This window comes from Nyctereutes procyonoides, unplaced genomic scaffold (genome assembly GCF_905146905.1).
Source record: "Nyctereutes procyonoides isolate TBG_1078 unplaced genomic scaffold, NYPRO_anot_genome, whole genome shotgun sequence".
NCBI lineage: Eukaryota > Metazoa > Chordata > Mammalia > Carnivora > Canidae > Nyctereutes > Nyctereutes procyonoides.
Window position 1 is genome coordinate 80603474 of NW_026575146.1, and position 17948 is coordinate 80621421.

Below are 17948 nucleotides of genomic sequence, written 5' to 3' on the forward strand. Positions count from 1 at the left end.
CCAACACAGCTCACCCCCTCCACCTGGCCCTGGGCCCCCCGCTCTGCGCCCTCTCCCTAAGGCCTTGTCTCTAAGCCGCGCCCTCCTCTGCCCTTTGCGGTTCTGCAGACCCAGTCGCCCCGCCTTCCCAGGTCGCTCAGCCTGGTCCAGCACCCCGCTCCCGGCCCCCCCATTCCGCTGACCCCACCTTCTTCCCTGTGCGCGGCTCCTCTCTCAAACCCCACCTTTGGTCTGGCCACGCCCCCTCCTGGCCACGCCCCCTTCGCTAGCGGCTCACTACCCTGTGACCCCGCCCTCAGTCCAGGCCCCTCCCCTGACCTGGGCACTTTGGGATATCTTCCGCGTTTTCTTCTTCTCCGTCTTCTCCTCCTCGCCCTCCCTGGCCTTCTCTATCGTCCATTCCCAGGCAATCATGGCCTTCAAAGATTCCTTTATGGGCCAGCGGTAAATCTCTTTGTCCTGGGGTGGACAGGAAGCCGAGGAGTTGGTGGGATGGGACGAGATGGGAGGGAGGCGGAGGTAGGAGCCTTACTGCTGGGCCTCCAGTGTCCTAAGAAGGGGACAGCCTCGACCAGAGGACTAGGAGGAAGTGTTCCAGCTTGGATTCGAACCCAGGTCTCTTAACTTGCTTTGTAACAGAGCCTCCCAAACACACTCATCCCAATATCCCACTTTACACATGAGACTCAGAGAAGTTAAGTTGTAGGCTCAAGGAATAAAACCCCGTATCTGTGACTCTAATAAGGAACCTAGGGAGTTCGGGGTGTAGGGGAGGCAACTATGTTTTGAGAGAAGGCAAAGTCCATGGATGAGGAGCCCTAGCCTGCAGTCCCAGCTAGATCCAAGCTGATGAAGCGGCCTCCCTCCTCCTTGAATGCCCAAATTTGGAGGTTACATATTGGAACCCTAGCACTGGGCCCCAAGACTTGCTCACCTTCTCTGAAAAAGTCTTATAGGGCCTCAGCATGGGATGGGTTTTCAGTTCCTCATCTATGTTCTCCCCATATGACCAGTTGTTCTGGATCTGGAGGTGGAGAGGGGACCGGTAAGGGTAGTGCCACTATGGAGCTGAGAGCAGGGGGCAGCATGAGGGGTAGACAGCAGCCTGGAGCACACACAAGGGAACCCCTGGAGGGGCTGAGGGTTCCAGGGGAGACTTTAGGTCCCAGGAACAGTTGGGGGTCTCAGGGAAATCCAGGGCCACAGGGAAAAGCTGGGCTCTTGAGAAAGGCCAGCAGGAATGGGGGTCACCGGGGAGGGGGGACCCTGGCACCAACCTTGTCGAAGGCCCACTTCTCATGTGTGTACTCAGCAAACTTGTTAATGAAGGAATCCAGCTTCTCTGGGATGATCACACTATTAGGGGGATAGGGTGGGCAGATGTTGGGGCTGGCCCCTCCTTCCATGTCTGAAACCTTCTTCTCCTTCTCCTAGCTCCCATCCCCCACCCCACTCCTGCCCCCAGGCCTCACTTGAGGGTCTCCACAGGCCGAGGGTCGAAGTTGCCTTCGGCGTCCACCGTGGCCTTTTTCTCAGCTTTGGATGAGTATGAGGCGTCCACGTAGTCAGGGGGCAGGGCCCCTGCGATGGCGCACAGACAAGGCATAGCCATGCGGTACAGCTCTGCATCATACTTCTGGGGACGCCAGGGGTGGGGGTCACTGCAGGCCTGGCTGCGCCTTCAAATCTTGGAGCCCTAGGACTTCAAACTCACCCCTCCAATAATTAACCCTCCTCCCTTGGTCCCCAGACATCAATTATCGTCTCTCTCCTTGAAACCCAAACCTCAACCCACCTGGACCCTCAAAACCACCCTCTATCACCCCTCCCTAAACCCCCAAACTAGAGGCCCATCCCCTCTTGCACTACAACCAAACCAGAGACCAAACTCATAGATTCTACTGGTTCTAAAGCTGTACAACTGGCTCCCTCTCTGAACCCCCAAATTTGGGAATTTCATTGTGCATTCCCCAAATTTGGGCCCCAAACCCTCCAATCAGGTTCCTTTCAGCCCCTTGTCCACCACGTGCCCAGACCTTATGGGCCAGCGAGTCAAAGATGCCCCAGAAGAGTTTACGAGTGAGGTGCAGCTCTTCCTCTGAGGTGACTCCGAAGTTAGCCCAGCCCGTGGGGAGGCAGTAGTACTTCCAGCAGCGCTCATAGTGATTGGTGAGGAGCTGGGTGGGAGAAGGAGGGGGACACATAAATGAGAGGCACATAGTAGGTGGTGGGCAAAAGAAAAGCCAAGGAGGCCAGGGGTGCCAGGGCTTTTATATTACGAAGGCGATGCAGATTTTGCAAATGATGCTAATGAAAGAAAATGGTATGCTTATTGGAGAGTGGTCTGGGCCCATTTACTATGCAAATTTAGCATTCCAATTTAGAGTCAGGATGGGTATTCAACTGGAGCTGGATTTGTCTGGTGTCGCTTTACACAAATAAGTGTGCTAATATTAATCCATGAGTAGGACTGTGTGCAAAGTGCGAATGGCCATATGGATGGAGTAGTCTGCGCTCCCATGAATGACCATGGCACACAAATATAAGCAGAACCCCATGCAAATATATGGTAATTGGGAAGCGGGCCTCCATATCCACTACACAAATTTGAAACAGGGGCTGATTTAGATGTATTATGTAAAACAGTCGATATCTGAGTTGGAGGTATCTCCTTATGCAAACCAGCAAGCAAATAAAAAAATATATAGGGGACGCTGTGCAAAAATGATAGGAATAGCTGTGGTGCTATTTATTGAAATAAATGCACTCATTTGCAAAGAGTAAGGCTGGTGGTCTGGGCAGACGAGTAAGCATGCTAATTAGGAAAAGCAGTGTACTCCATGCAAATATGTGCTAATTCAGGTGAGGCCTGGCTCTCTGTTAGGCAAATCAGGCGCTAATGAGGGAGCGTCAGAGGCACCAATGCCGCCCAGCGACCGTCCTGGAAATCCCAGTGTGCCCTTGAGAAGGCCAGAGAGGTTTCCATAGGGACGCCGCCCTCGGGTTTGCAGGCTAACTGGGCGGGGCGGTACCGACGAGCCCGGGGGCGCCGCGCGCCAGAGGGGGCTCGCCCTCACCTTGAGCGGCATCTTGGCGAACTCGTTCAGGATGGGCACGTCGAACACCAGGCGCCGCAGCAGGTGCTGCAGCATGGAAGGGCGGATGTACCTGCGGAGATGCGCACCGCGCCACGCGGGCTCAGCCGGAGGCCGGCCGCCCCCCGCGCCCCCGCCACGGCGTCCCCGTCCCCGTCCCCGCCCGCGCCGCACCTGCAGAGCGCCCCGACCCCCGCCCCAGCGCCCCCGTCCCCGCCGCACCTGCAGAGCCCCTGCCCTGGTGCCCCCCGTCCCCGCCGCACCTGCAGAGCCCCCCGCCCCGGCGCCCCCCGTCCCCGCCGCACCTGCAGAGCTTCCCCCCCCCCCGGCGCCCCCGCCCGCGCCGCACCTGCAGAGCTTCCCTCCGGCGCCCCCGCCCGGGCCGCACCTGCAGAGCCCCGGCCCCGGCGCCCCCGCCCGCGCCGCACCTGCAGAGCTCCCCCCCGGCGCCCCCGCCCGCGCCGCACTTGCAGAGCTTCCCCCCCCCCCCGGCGCCCCCGCCCGCGCCGCACCTGCACAGCCCCCGCCCCGGCGCCCCCGCCCCCGCCCGCGCCGCACCTGCAGAGCGCCATGAGACAGTCCTCGATGACGTCGCGCTGCGCCTTGGTGAGCGAGCGGCCGCGGGACAGGCGGTACACCGTGTGAAGCATGGAGTCCACCATGATGGCGCGGTGCTCGGTCCCCGCGAAGAGCGGCGCGCACTTGGTGATGAGCGGCAGCACCGCCAGGCACAGGTAGCGGTTCAGCGCCAGCGCCATCTCCGTGGTGCTGAACGTGGCCTGGGGCGCAGAGCGGGGGCATCAGGCCCGCTTCGCGCTCCCGGGGTGGCCGTGGTCGCACCTCCCGCCAACACTGTCCCCCGCCCGGTCTCTATCACCGCTGTGAACTGGGCAAAATTTCAAACATACAGAAGTCGAGGAACCAAAGAACGAGCCCTCGTTATCCAGAGTAGAGTCTTCGGTAGATACCCTTGTGCTGCTTATTTCCTCTCCAAGCTCCCCTTTTTTCCTGTAATATTTTTATGCAACCCCAGCCCTAGACGGCTTTACCCGTGGAAATTTGAGTATGTATCTCCATTCGGACTGATGCTTCTGTTCAACATCCCGGGCCGCCACTTTCACACCGAACAGAATTAACAAGTGCGTAAAATTCATGATCAGCTTTCTCCAGTTGTCTCAAAAATTGCTGTACATTTAGCTGGGATTGTTTGGATCAGGGCACCAGGAAGGCCCCCAAACCATATGTATCTGGCTGCTGGATCTCAGGTCCTTTCATCTGTAGTGGTCTCCTTTCCTATTCTTTTAAATGCTATTTATTTGCTGGAAAAACTGGATCAGGGGATCCCTGGGTGGCTCAGTGGTTTGGCGCCTGCCTTTGGCCCAGGGTGCGATCCTGGAGCCCCGGGATCGAGTCCCGCGTCGGGCTCCCAGCATGGAGCCTGCTTCTCCCTCTCCCTCTGCCTGTGTCTCTGCTTCCCTCTCTCTCTTTCATAAATAAATAAAATCTTTAAAAAAAAAAACTGGATCAACTGATCCAGTGGAGTTGCCTACATTTTGATTTTGGTCCTGGGGGTGTCCTTGAACTTGTTCTTCTGCCTTCAGTCTGTCTTTCTTTCTCTCTCTCTCTTAAGATTTTTTAAATTTTTACATAATCTCTACACCCAGCGCTGGGTTCGAACTCAACAATCCCAAGATCAAAAGTCGCACTCCCCACCAACTGGGCCAGCCAGGCGCCCCTGCCCTCAGTATTTCTGATAAACTGGTATTTACAGAATCAAGTTGCCATGTTCAAGTAGCAAGTACTAGCAAGTTCAAGTGTGCAAGTAGCCAACAGTTATTTCTCTCATCTCGAGAAGAGTCTTTTCCTGGACAAGGTCACCTGTCCAGCGTATCCATCATTCCTCTGCCTCCTCCGTCACCAACTTGTGTAAAGACTTGTTGACACTCGCCGTCTCTAATACCTCACCTGCCAGACCCTCGTAAACCCCCTCCAGTACGGCTCTTCCCCCACCACTTCACTGAAAGTGCTTAGCAAGTCACCAGTGGCCTCCATGTGGCCACACCAGCGGTCAGTTCTGTCCTCATCTTACGTGACTTTGTCCCCTACTGCAATCTAACTGTGTAGCTATTATATATCTATATAAGTATTATTGTTGCTGTCGTGCGCAGGTCTGTCTCCTTGGTGCCGAGCCATCATTGAGAATGATTATTTCTTAAATAAGAATGAGGAGATGTTGGAGATTTCCACCCACCCTCTCCCAGAACTCAGAGTTTATCTTGGTTTTGTTTCCTATCTTGACAGGGGTGAGGGGGGTGGGGAGGGAGGATTATGATATGTACACAAGCCCAGAACAAACAGCAGCCCGGCTGCTATGCCCACGCCCCATCTCGCATCCTCTCTGGAGGCAGGGAGGGTGGCTAGGCGGGGCGGGCTGCTCACCGTGTCCAGCGAAGCGGCCGCCCGCATGTCAGGCAGGAACCCCACGTCCAGCACATGCAGCAAGAAGTCTTGGTTCTCAATGCCGTACACTCGGTCCAGGAAGAGCACCATGGATGCCTTGTGGTCCGGCACGAAAGATGCCGACATCTTTGGCTGTACCAGAGCCCCATCTGTGGGCCAGGAGGGCAGGGGGTCAGGGATGCCCTTCGAACCCATCCGCTCCCTCCTCAGCCTCCCTGCCTTGCTGAGTCCGGCCCCCTCCGCACCTTTGCCCAGGGTGGGGATCTGCAGTGGGAGGCTGATGATGCCCACAAGGTCATCCAGGGGCACGAGGGAGCGCAGGATGGCGCGGATCCGCAGTGCCTCTCCTTTGCCAGCTTGGATTAGCTGGAAGAAGGAAGTGTGGGCCACATCATCAGGCACCTTGTGCCCCATTTGCTCAATACCCCATCCATCCTTTCCTGACCTACTGGCAGGTAGACCAGGACTCCTCGCAGGGCAAACTCTAGAATCCCCAGCCCTGACTCCTCGGCCTGTGCTTCTCCACTGCAGCCCTGGCCACCCCTGGCCCACCTTGCTTGGTCTCCCCCACTGGTCCGGGAGCTCCGTGAGAGCTGGGCCTGGGGCTATCTTGGTCACCAGTGTGTCTCAGAACTTCCTCTCCTAAGACCACCCGCAGAGTGAGAGCTATCAGTGCTGTCCAGTGCCTGACTGAGGAGGCTCAAGGGTGGCCCTGTGTGCCCCTCCCCATCCCTGGACTTCTGGGTCTCACATGCATCTCTGGTGCACAGCGTCCAAGCAGGTCAATCAAGGCAGCATAGAAGGACATGATGGCGTGTCCCAGGTGCACCCGGTTCTCCTCCGGGGGCTCCTCACCGAAGCTGCAGAGGAAAGTGGGCGGTGTGGGGGAGGCAGCCAGAGGCACCGGGAAGGGGGGCCGGTTCTGCCGAGGTGGTGGGAGACTCACTGCTCACGCCGCCGGTCCCTGCGGACGCCTGGGCCGTCGCGCGCCGGGTCCTCAGAGATGCGAATGGCCTCTTCGATGGCAGCCAGCAGCCCAGAGCCGCCCTCACCCCGCAGGGCGGGCCCGAAGCACTCGGGCTTGCGGATGAGCAGCCGCACCACCACGTTGGCGTTCTCCTCCACGCTCTCACCTGGTGGCTCCGGCGGTCAGGAGGCCCCATGAGCCACGGCCCAGGGACCCCGCCCCTCAAGGGTTAAGGCCAGGGCCCCACTGGCTTCTGCATGCTGCCCCAGCCCACCAGGAGGAATCCCGGGCTAGGCCAGTGGCTCAAGGTGTGGCCCATACCCCGAGGGAGGCTTTGGTCAGTGGCCCCAGCCCCCTGTCCTGCCACCACCAACTCCTGACTCACCATTGACAAAGACAGCGAAGCGCAAGAAGTCCAGGTAGCGCTCGCCACCACACGGGTTCCAGCCGATGTCTGGGTACCCTTTGGCCAGGAGCATGGGGCAGCTCTGAAGGCCACAACCCGCCAGGTAGGACACCACCTGGGGGCGGAGGGGGCTCAGCCAGAGGCAGACCCGCACCACCTCCTCCCCAAGGCTCATGTCCCTACCCATCCCTAGAGCTCTGCAACCTGATTCATTTCTGGATCTCTCAGCAAACAATAATAGTCTCCTCCACCCTCCTCTCCCACCTGGACCATGCCAGGGGCTTCCTTCCTGGGCTCCTTGCTCCTTCGGTCTATTCCTCCTACACAGAAGCATCCCTTTCCTGCTTGGAACCTTCCTGCGGCACCATCTCACTTAGGGTGGACCCAGAGCCCTCACAGTGGTCCACTAAGACCCTCTGCACAATCTTCCCTGCCACCTCCTGACCTCACTTCCCACCGCTAACTTCTCACTCCCTCTGCTCCAACCATACTGGTCTCTTCGCTGTTCCTCAAACTCATGAGGTTCACTTCTGTCTCAGGGCCTTTGCATTGGCTGTTCCCCTGCCTGGAATGCTCTTCCCCCTGATGTCCATATGGTCCCTCTCTTCCTTCAGAGCTTTCCCCGAATGTCACTTTCTCAGTGAGGTATTCTCTGATCACACTTATCTAAATTTGGACACCCTTCTGGCTCTTGATATTTCTCTCCCCTGTTCACTTTTTTTCATCCGTAACACTTGTCACTAGCTAATACACTATGTATTTTACTTATTCATCTTGTTTATTATCCATCTTCCCAACCACATGTCAGCTTCATGTGCACAAGGATTTTCTGATTGTCTCAGTCACTGTCACACCCCTACTGCCTTGGACAAGGTCCTGGCGCATAGTAGGTGCTCGGTAAATATTTGTTGAATGAGTAATACTGTAGTAGCAGATAACGCTTATTGAGTGCTTGCTGTATTACAAATGCTTTCATGGATTAAGTCATTTCATCTTGAGAATAACCCTATTCTATTATTATATTCATTCTGCAGGTGAGGAGACAGGCCTGGAGAATTTAAGTCACTTGTCCAAGGCTACACAACAAGAGAGCACCATCTCACTTAGGTTCAGCCTAAGTTGCTGAACTCCAGAGCCCATGCCCTTTGACACTAGTACAGAAGCAGAGGAGGGAGGGGGGCACAGAGGGTCAAGAAATGTGCCAAGGACATGCAGCTGCAGGAGGGTGAGGTATGGATTATTTGCACTCGGCCCCATGTGACTGGCTCCTGTTCTTTCCCCTGCAAATTATTCCCCTTCTGATTCAATCCTGGATCATCCCATAGAGTGGGTCCCAAATCAGCAGGGGCCCCAAGGGGCCAGGTAGGGGCCAGGCCTCCTCCTTCCCCACCTTCTCCAGGTCCTGCTCCTGCAATGCCAAGGCCAGCTCGTTGTTGTCAATGACGGAGGCAGCTGCCACATCCAGAGGCGTGGAGCCCTGCATGCCTGTGAGGGCGAGAGGCAGTGAGAATGCTCTTCAGAGGTATGTAGTTGACAGTCTCACTGCTGCTCATCTCACCTCCTCTAGGAAGCCCTCCTTGACCACCCCCTTTTTCAGCCTAGGTCAAGTGCGTCCTCTGGTCTGTGCTTCCCCATCCGAGGCCTGACCACTCTGGGCTGTCACTGTCTATCTGTCATGCTGCACCGTGAGTTCTGTGAGGGCCAGGGCCAGGGCTGTCTGGGTATCCCCAGGACTGCTCATCACAGGGCTACAGCCAGGGTGGGTTGAGAATAAGTGTTTGTTGAATGACTGAATGAGTAGAGATGGATGCCTGGATGGACTGCCAAGAGTGGGTTGTGAAGGACAGGCCGCCATCCCGGGCTCAGGGGTTCTCACCCAGGCCAATGCCACTGTTCTCCAGCAGGTAGCTCAGGTGGTCAAACATGGAGCGCTGGTTCTGCCGGCTGATACGACAGAAGTAGCAGAGGAAGCGGCAGCAGCTTGTCACCATTTTGGGGAAGCGGATCTCCTGGGGAGGCAGAGTGGGCCTGTGGTCAACGCCTGCCCCTCCATGGCCCCCTGCCCTGAGCTCCCTAGCCCACCCAGACCCCTTACCTTGGATTCGCCACCCCCGAGGACATTCACCATGACCTCCATGACTGTCTCATGCATGCCCAGTGCCCGCATCAGGTTCGGGTGCTGGTAGAAGACTTTGTTGTTCATGATGTTCCTGTGAACAGGTAAAGAACATGAGGTCGCCAGGGGCCCGGTGGAGCCCCAGTCCAGGGACAGCCCCAGGCCCTTGGGAGAGCTGTCACCACCACTGTAATAACAGTCAACATTTACTGAGTTCTTCCTTCATGCCTGGCACCATCCCCCTTAACAGATCTGAATTCATTCAATCTTTATCTCCACTCTAGAAGCCAAGAACTATAGTTATCCCTATTTTACAGAAAAAAGAAACTGAGGCATGGATCCCCTAGGGTGGAGATCCTTACCATGCTGCATGTGGTATCCCCAAGTGTCTAGAAAGGGCCTGGCACAAACTAGGTGCTCAATAAATGCTTGCTGAGTGAATGAATGAGACACTCTTGACACTGAGTAAGTGTTTAGTACTATCATTACCATTACCAATATCATTACGATGTGCATAAGGCCTTGGAAGCCTTGCCATGACTGTATGAGGTAGGCATGGCTCTTCCTGTTTAGAGATGAACACTGAAGCTCAAAGAGGGTAATTATTGTGCCAAGAGGTAAGTAAGAGCTGTTATCCCAGGGTCTGGATGGAGAGGTGAGAGGAGGGGCCATTAGCCAGGGAGATGGGCTAGCTATTGGGAGAACTATATATCACCACAAGGATGAAACAGAAGTGGAGGAAGGAGACATTATTGCATCCAGGGGACATGAGCCCGGGGGACAAGCTGGAGCTTGTGGGGGCTCCCCTCCTTCCCGGGGGGATGTGCAAAGTCAGGGGAGGGGGCAGGGCCTCACCCAATGCTCTGGATCATGAGGTTTTCCTCCTGGGGACCCATTTGCACAATAAGCAGTGATCGGATCTGGCCCAGGCACTCAAGCAAGCTCATGGTGTCCTCCATGGATGACGGTGAGATGGTGTATGCCCGGGGCAGGGCACGCAGCAGCTCCCCGAGCCCATCGTACTGCCGGTGGAGGAGGCTGAACATGGCCCGAACGAGCTCAGGGCTCTGCACGAAGTCCTCTTGAGCCCACCGCACCACTGTGTGGGACACCAGCTCCTGCAATGACTCTGGGAAGGGGACATGCGTGTCAGAACACTCCCAGGTGGAGGCCTGGAGCCAAAACAATGCAGAAAGGGCCCCTCTTCCCAGAGGGCTTCTCAGTTACTAATTGCCCTGACCCTCCACCTGCCAGGAGTAGGCAGATTCTGGAAGATTTCGTTTTATTGCCTTAAGAGCTCCCCTGTTCTCTTCACCCTAACACCCAGACAGTGAGGGTTCCCTAAAGGTTTCAAGAGGAAAAAAGAACTTGTATCACTTCAAAATACCAGAATACATTATAAGCACCTTTGAAATATAATGTCCTTTGAAAGCACAAGTCACAATTCCACTTGTTCTATAAAAACACTGTTGATTTTTCATCAAGAGAGGCAACAGACACCGAGAATACCTGTGGACTTTGGCATCATTTGAAAATGATGTCAAAATTAACTGTTTTATTTTCCCTGGCCATCTCCCTGGGACTCATCTCTCCTACATCCAGCATCCATTTCTCTCAGTGTCTCTCTTTCTCTCCCAACCCTTTTCATTCCCAGGATTTTGGGAGAAAAGAGATGTCTCATGTTCTCAGGTTAGGAGAAAACTCCATGCACTGGCACTAAATGATGGTGTCAATTCATGACCTTCTAGCGCTATGCAATCTGGCCCTGTCACTTCAGACCTCATCTCCTGCCCCCCTCCCCTTGCTCATTCTGCTCCAGCTACACTGGCCTCTAAATACCCCATGCATGTTCCTGCCTCAGGGCCTTTGCATTGGCTATTCCCTTTGTAACAATCATCTTCCCCGGATCTTTGCACACCTCACTCCCCTACTCTGACCCTTCTATCTTTATCCTTCTCTCTCCTATTACTCAGCTTGATTTTTTTCCTTAGCCACCCATGGGCACCTGACATTATGGTATATGTATATGTGCATCTGTTATAATATTCTAAACTCTTGGAGGGTAGGGATTTTTATTCCTTCTCCCCACAGCATTCTCCAGCCCTGCCAACAGTTCCTGGCTCAGAGCTGGCCCAATAACAGTTTCTTGAATGTTGTAGAATAAACTCTGTACCAACTTCAGGGACCTGTCTTTGTTGGTTGGAGATAAAATATATTCTGCATAATGGCCCATTGGACCAACATTTATCATAACTGTTTTTCTAATCCCTCATCTTAGTAATCATTTCACCAAAAAAAGAAGAGAAAAACAAAGAAAACCCATGAGAACACGGAAGCCTTGGTGGTGGTACAGGAGCTGCCACCATCCCAAGGTGGGATGTATATCTCTGTGCTGGCAGGCCATACAGCATGCTGGTCCAACACACATACTGTAGAGCCGCCACATTTGGGCCACACTTCCAACATGTCTCTTCTCTCACCCCACCCCCTACTCCTCCTCTCTCATCAATCTACCCCTCCCTTGCTTACTCCTCATAGTCTGGCCTATTTTGGACCTACTGGCTCCTCAAGCACATGGCTGCCTGCCCCATCCCTGTCCCCTCCCTAAAGACCCCAGTCCTCACGGGGTTTGCTCTCTTCAGCAGGGGATTCCTCCTCAGGTTTCTCCTCCTTCTTCTTCACCAGCCGGACTTTCTCCAACAGGCTCATCAGGCGGCTGCCCAGGGTGGCCTCTTCCTCTGGTTCCTCCTCCTCCCCCTCCAGCTGAATTCCTGGAGTTGGTCAAGAAGGGAGAGGGTGTCATTCATCTGTGTGCTTCTTCATCTATTCAGTCATTCACTTCTTTTTTAAAAAACTATTTTATTTACTTATTTGAGAGAGAGAACACAAGAGAGTGAGCAATTGAGCACGAGCAAGGATGGGAGGAAGGGGCAGAGGGAGAGAGAGAAGCAGGCAGTCCCAATATGGGATTTGATTCCAGGGCCCTGGGATAATGACCTGAGCCAAAGGCAGACACTTAACCAACTAAGCAACCCAGGTGCTCTAGTCATTCACTTCTTTACTCATTCATTGGTTCATTCATTCCTCATTCTTGTGTACGTTCTTGGGTTCTTTCATTTATTTCTCCATATATTCACATATTTATTCATTCTTTGAAGCATGTTAAAAGTCTTTTAAACTATTATAGGGATGCCTGGGTGGCTCAGTGGTTGAGTGTCTGCCTTTGGCTCAGGGTGTGATCCTGGGGTCTGGGATCAAGTCCCACATTGGGCTCCTTGCAGGGAGCCTGCTTCTCCCTCTGCCTATGTCTTGCCTTTCTCACTCTCTCTCATGAATAAATAAATAAAATATTTTTAAAAATAAACTATAATAAGTAGGTTCAAAGAACTAAAGGAAGTTATGTGGAAAGTATTAAAGATAAGTATGATGCCAATGACTCCTCAAATAGAGATTATTAATTATCAGGTAGACCACATAAAAGATAACCATATAGAAATTCTGGGGCTGAAAAGTAAAATAACTGAAATTTAAAAATCACTAGAGAGGTAACAGCATATTTGAGCTGGTGGGAGAAAGAATCAGTGAACTTGAGGGTTGGACAATAGAGGTTATCGGTTTGAAGAGTAAAAAAGAATGAAGAAAAGCTAACAGAGCCTCAGAGCCTGTGGGACATCATCAAATATATCAATATATTCATAATGGGATTCCCAGAAAGAGTGATGAGAAATGGCAGAAAAATATTTAGAGAAATAATAGCCCCAAAGTCCCAAATTTGATGCAAAATATTAATCTACACATCAAGAAATTTAATAAACTTCAAGTGGGATAAAATTAAAGAGTGCCACACCTAGATACATTATACCCAACTGTTTCAAAGCAAAGGCAAACAGAAAACTTGAAAGGCAGCCAGAGAAAAACCACTCCTCACATATAAAAGAATCTCAGTAAGATTATTAGCTGCCTAGGGCACCTGGGTGGCTCAGTGATTGAGCATCTGCCTTTGGCTTAGGTCCTGATCCTGGGGTCCTGGGATCGAGTCCCTTATCAGGCTCCCCACAGGGAGCCTGCTTTTCCCTCTGCTTATGTCTCTGCCTCTCTCTGTGTCTCTCATGAACAAATAAATAAAATCTTTAAAAAAAGATTATTAGTTGCCTTATTATCAGAAACAATGGAGGTTATCCATTCATCCCTCCAGCCACCCACCCATCTCTCCATCCAATTTTCAATTATCCATCTACCCATCCATCTAACCATCATCCTTCTCTTTATCCATCGATCCACCCAGCCATCTACTCATCCATTTCTTTATTCATTCATCTCTCTATCTACCAATTTACACTCACCATTCACTTGCCTATAGACATCCATCCATGTATAATATACTCAAATGCCAGTACAAATATCCCTCCACTCATTCTTTATCTGTTCACTAATATGTTTGTTCATTCATTCAACCAAAAATTACATTGCACCAATACTGTAAATATTTAAGATCAGGAAATCTTAAGGAAACTTCAGAAGAGGTCTCAAGAGAAAATTTGGGAGATGGGTTCTCTGATCTCTTACCACAGTGTGCCAGCAAGTCTTGATGAAATTCGAGCAAATCCTGTCGAACCTCTTCAGGGAGAGGACAATCTTCCTCATCTTCACCATCTTTGAAGTGCAATAGCATGTTTATCTAGAGGAAGGTCAAAAGTTATTAGAATGAGGGTCAGAGGGATCCCTGGGTGGCGCAGCGGTTTAGCGCCTGCCTTTGGCCCGGGGCGTGATCCTGGAGACCCGGGATCGAATCCCACGTCGGGCTCCCAGTGCATGGAGCCTGCTCCTCCCTCTGCCTGTGTCTCTGCCTCTCTCTCTCTCTGTGTGACTATCATACATAAATAAAAATTTATAAAAAAAAAAAAAAGAATGAGGGTCAGAGACCCAAGGCAGAAACTCTGAGGTCAAAGATCAAAGATTCAATTGTAAAAAAAAAAAAAAAGATTCATTTGTGAGACCCCGTCTAAGGTCATGAGTTGATGCAGACCGTCTGAAGACTAGAGTTTTGAATGGAGTCAGTGTCAGTCTGAGGTGACTAAGAGGACAAATTAGTTCGGAGACAAGTAGAAGAGTAAGAGATAAGTATTTCAATAGGGTCAGATGTCAAGCATGAGTTTAGAGATTTAACACCATCAGTGATCAGGGTAGGGGGAGAGGTTAAAGTTGGGATTTAGACAGTAATGCTAGCGGGGGTCAGGGGTCAGAGTACCTGCTCCTGGGGTGGGGAGCGGAACTCGCGAGTACGTCGGGCAGTCTCAGCAGCAGACATGCTGAAGGCTTTCATGAGGAGGCCATAGCGGTCCCGCTGGTTGGCCTGGAGCTTGTCCACATAGCGCTCCGCAAAGGCTGCTAGGGATTCCACACGGTGCTGCAATTCTTGGTCACAGAAATACTCCAGCAGGTGGCACATCTATGGGAGGACAACCATGCAGTAGGAATGATGGTGCTGAGACCAGCCTTGAAGCTTTTCTTGCTTCCTCCCTCCTCTTCATGGCCCTGCCCTATCTGCCACCATCATTTCCTGCCTGGATCCTTATGCCAGCCTTCTCAATGGTCTCATCCCTCCAATCCACCTGCTACATGGCAACCAGAGAGATCATTTGAAGCCAGCAGCACTCCAATCATCTGTGGCACTTCCACAGCTCCCCACTTCCTTGGAACAAAGTCCAGACTCATGCTGCACCAGATCCTGTCTCTCAGCCCAGATAGATGGTGGCTGGAGAACAGGAAGAATGAGCCCACCTGTAACTTCACAGATTCTGGCAACTTCATCTGGAGCAGCCCTTCCTCTAAGTCTTCTTCTTTTTCCCCTTCTGCTGTCTCCTCTTCCTCTTTTTCCTCATCTTCTTTCTCCTGTGCTTCTTCCTCCTCATCCTCCTCCTTCTCCTCCTCATCCTCCTCCTCTTCCTCCTCCTCTTCCTCTTCCTCTTCTTCCTCAGTGAATACTTCAGGCTCAATCATCTTCAAGATCTGTTTCACATCCTCATCAGCAAAGATGCCCATCACCTACAGGACAAAACCTGGGTCCTTCACTGTGGCCCTTGAGACCTCCAAATCAAGTCCCAGCCTCACTCCCCAGACCTGCTTCTCCTGCACATGTCAGATTCACTCCTGCATGGGCTAGATATGATTCCTCCTACACAAAGAAATGGCACCCCCTTGCCCTGCCACCCATTTTCCTTAACATCCCCTCAGGTCCATACCTGTGTCCCACCTAACCTGGCCCAGACCATGTAGCCAAACATTAGCATCTTTCCCTTGACTAGTAAATGTCCTTTCTCCTAAGCTTGAGCATATGTGACTCTGGAGCAGGACACCCCTTACTCTGATAGATGCCCTCATAGCTCCCAGTATATGCTAGTACTCAATAAACATAATGAAGATGCTGACAGATGGAGGGAAAGCAGATAGATGAAAGGGAAAAACAATGAGGAAAGAGGGATGGATAAGTGGAGGGAGCACTGGGTGGCTGAATCAATAGATGGAATAGTAGAGGTTTGAAGGGGAGAGAAATTGATGGGCAGATGGTAGATAGAGAGGTAAAGGTAAAGGCTGAGGGAGAGATGGGTAGATAGATGACAGGATATATAATGTATGAATAGGTGGGTAGGTTGATGGATGATTTGATAAGTGCATGAGTATGTAAATGAATGAATGGGTAAATAGATAAATAGGCAAAGAAGTAGGGGGGAGGGTGGGATGGTTGGATGATGGATGGGTGGGTAGGTTTGTGCATGAAAATTTGGATGGATGGATATGTGGGTGAGTCATTAGATGAGTATGTGAATAAAGGGTACATGCAGTAAAGGATGAAGAATGAGTGGATGGTGGGTGGATGAATGGGTGTAGATGGTTGGATAGATTTGTGGGTAGGTGGATGAATGTATATATATATGAACTGAGAAATGCATTGGTGGACAGATAGGTAGGCGGAAGATGAAGGAACAGATGAATCTGTAGATGGGTGGGTGGATGGATGTGTGGATGAATGAATGCACAGGTGCAAGGAGGATGATAACTGGGTGTATGAAAGGAGAGATAGCTTAATAAATAAATGAATAGGTGGATAAATGAATAGATGGAACAGAGGATGTACTCGTGTATGAGTAAATGGAAGGATGAATGGACTAGATTGAAAATTGGATAGATGGAGGGGGAAACTTGGGTGGCTCAATGGCTGAGCATTTGCCTTTGGCTCGGGTCAAAATCCCGGGGTCCTGGGGTCAAGGCCCGCTCCCCTTAGGGAGCCTGCTTCTCCCTCTGCCTGTGTCTCTGCCTCTCTCTGTATGTCTCTCGTGAATAAATAAATAAAATCTGGGACGCCTGGGTGACTCAGCGGTTGAGCGCCTGCCTTCAGCCAGGGTGTGGACCTGGGGTCCCAGGATCAAGTCCCACACCGGGTTCCCTGCATGGAACCTGCCCTCTCTCTCTGCCTATGTCTCTGCCTCTCTCTCTCTCTCTCTCTCTCTCTCTCTGTTTCTCATAAATGAATAAATAAAATACTTATATAAATAAATAAATAAAATCTAAAGAAAAGAAAAATTGGATACATGGATACATGGATGGATGGATAGATACATGGGCAGAGAATGGAAATATAAGTAAATGGGTGGACTTGTGGATGGGAAGATGGGGGTATCTGAATGAATAGATGGATGGATGGGAAGGTGGGTGGAGGATGGATGGATTGATAAACGAATGATGGTTGGTTGTCTAGATGAATGTAAAGGAGGGAGAAAAGATTAATAAACAGATTAATAGAAGACAGATGAATGGATGGGAGGAAAAGTGAATGAAGGATGAGTAGAGGATAGAAGGATAAATTGAAAGGTGGAGGATGGAGAGACAGATGGGTGGTTAGATACACAAATGAGAGGGGGACAGATGGATAGAGGATTTGGAATGCGGAAGAAGAATGGGACAGAGGGAAGCAGGAGGAAACCATTACCAGCAGGGTGGACACAAGCTTGAGCACGGGCACAAACTGGAACTCCACAGAGCCCCCGACAGGGTCGCGTGCGTGCTGCCCCCCATCTCGCACGGCCTCCCCCAGCATCCTCAGTGCTTTATCCCGCAGGGCCTCCAGAGGGATGCTGGGGCTGAGGCGGGCCGGGGCTTCCATCACCCCAGCAGCGGGCAGGGCAGCCACGAAACAGGGCGCCGAGAAGTGGTGTGGGGGCCGCAGCGAGGTGGTGACGCCAACGCCAGGCAGGCCGTGGCGGCGGGGGCCGTTTTCCGCGCTTCTCCCAGGTGGGAAGAGAGTGATAGCGCGGGTCTCCTGCGTGAGGGGCACGATGTACTCGGAGAGCATGGAGCGGCGGCTGCGGCAGGCACTTTCGAGGTGGATGCTGATGAGGAGGTCGTAGTAGCCCGCCCGCAGCGGGCCCGGCAGGTGCGCGTCCTCCAGCGCGTGCAGCAGCTGCGCCTGGTCCACGTGGCTGCACAGAGCATGCGCCACGCGGTTGTTGCCCAGCGCGCACACCGCGCGGTAGAGGCAGAGGGTGTGAGAGTGGAACCGCTGCAGGTCCAGGCGCTCCGACAGCTCCAGGATGTCCATGCACCTGCGGCGGAGGTGGGCCACGGACAGGCACGGAGCCCACAGAGGAGGAGGGAGACGGGCACAGACCACAGACAGGCAAAGAAATGCTAAGGTGAGCGGCGCCCGCCCCAGCAGGGAATCCCAGTGTGCTGCTGGGCACGGTTCTGTGAGGTCTGCGCAGCTGGGTCTAGGAATCTTTTAATAGTTCTGGAAGTCCCTAAGTGGTCTGGGAGCTACTTGGGATGTATCTGGGATCCTTGGGACGGTCTGATACCCTGGGGTATCTGAGAGCCCGTGGAGGAGATCTGGTGACCAGAAGATATGTC

At 52.6% G+C, this 17948-nt stretch overlaps 1 protein-coding gene across 1 annotated transcript in view; it reads right to left on the reverse strand.

The window, feature by feature from the left end:
* RYR1 (ryanodine receptor 1) overlaps positions 1-17948 on the reverse strand; it is a 117391-nt gene that overhangs the window by 62351 nt on the left and 37092 nt on the right. The window contains exons 34-54 of the mRNA XM_055309977.1: positions 17032-17644; positions 14826-15089; positions 14293-14493; positions 13611-13722; positions 11669-11815; positions 9900-10173; positions 9024-9138; positions 8805-8937; positions 8319-8413; positions 6908-7043; positions 6502-6688; positions 6307-6415; positions 5801-5921; positions 5535-5704; positions 3654-3874; positions 3078-3168; positions 2037-2177; positions 1473-1636; positions 1278-1356; positions 935-1024; positions 319-459 (exon numbers count right to left, since the gene is read on the reverse strand). Of these exons, the coding sequence (XP_055165952.1) occupies positions 319-459; positions 935-1024; positions 1278-1356; positions 1473-1636; positions 2037-2177; positions 3078-3168; positions 3654-3874; positions 5535-5704; positions 5801-5921; positions 6307-6415; positions 6502-6688; positions 6908-7043; positions 8319-8413; positions 8805-8937; positions 9024-9138; positions 9900-10173; positions 11669-11815; positions 13611-13722; positions 14293-14493; positions 14826-15089; positions 17032-17644 (3604 nt within the window). The remainder of the gene's footprint in view (positions 1-318; positions 460-934; positions 1025-1277; positions 1357-1472; positions 1637-2036; positions 2178-3077; positions 3169-3653; positions 3875-5534; positions 5705-5800; positions 5922-6306; positions 6416-6501; positions 6689-6907; positions 7044-8318; positions 8414-8804; positions 8938-9023; positions 9139-9899; positions 10174-11668; positions 11816-13610; positions 13723-14292; positions 14494-14825; positions 15090-17031; positions 17645-17948) is intronic.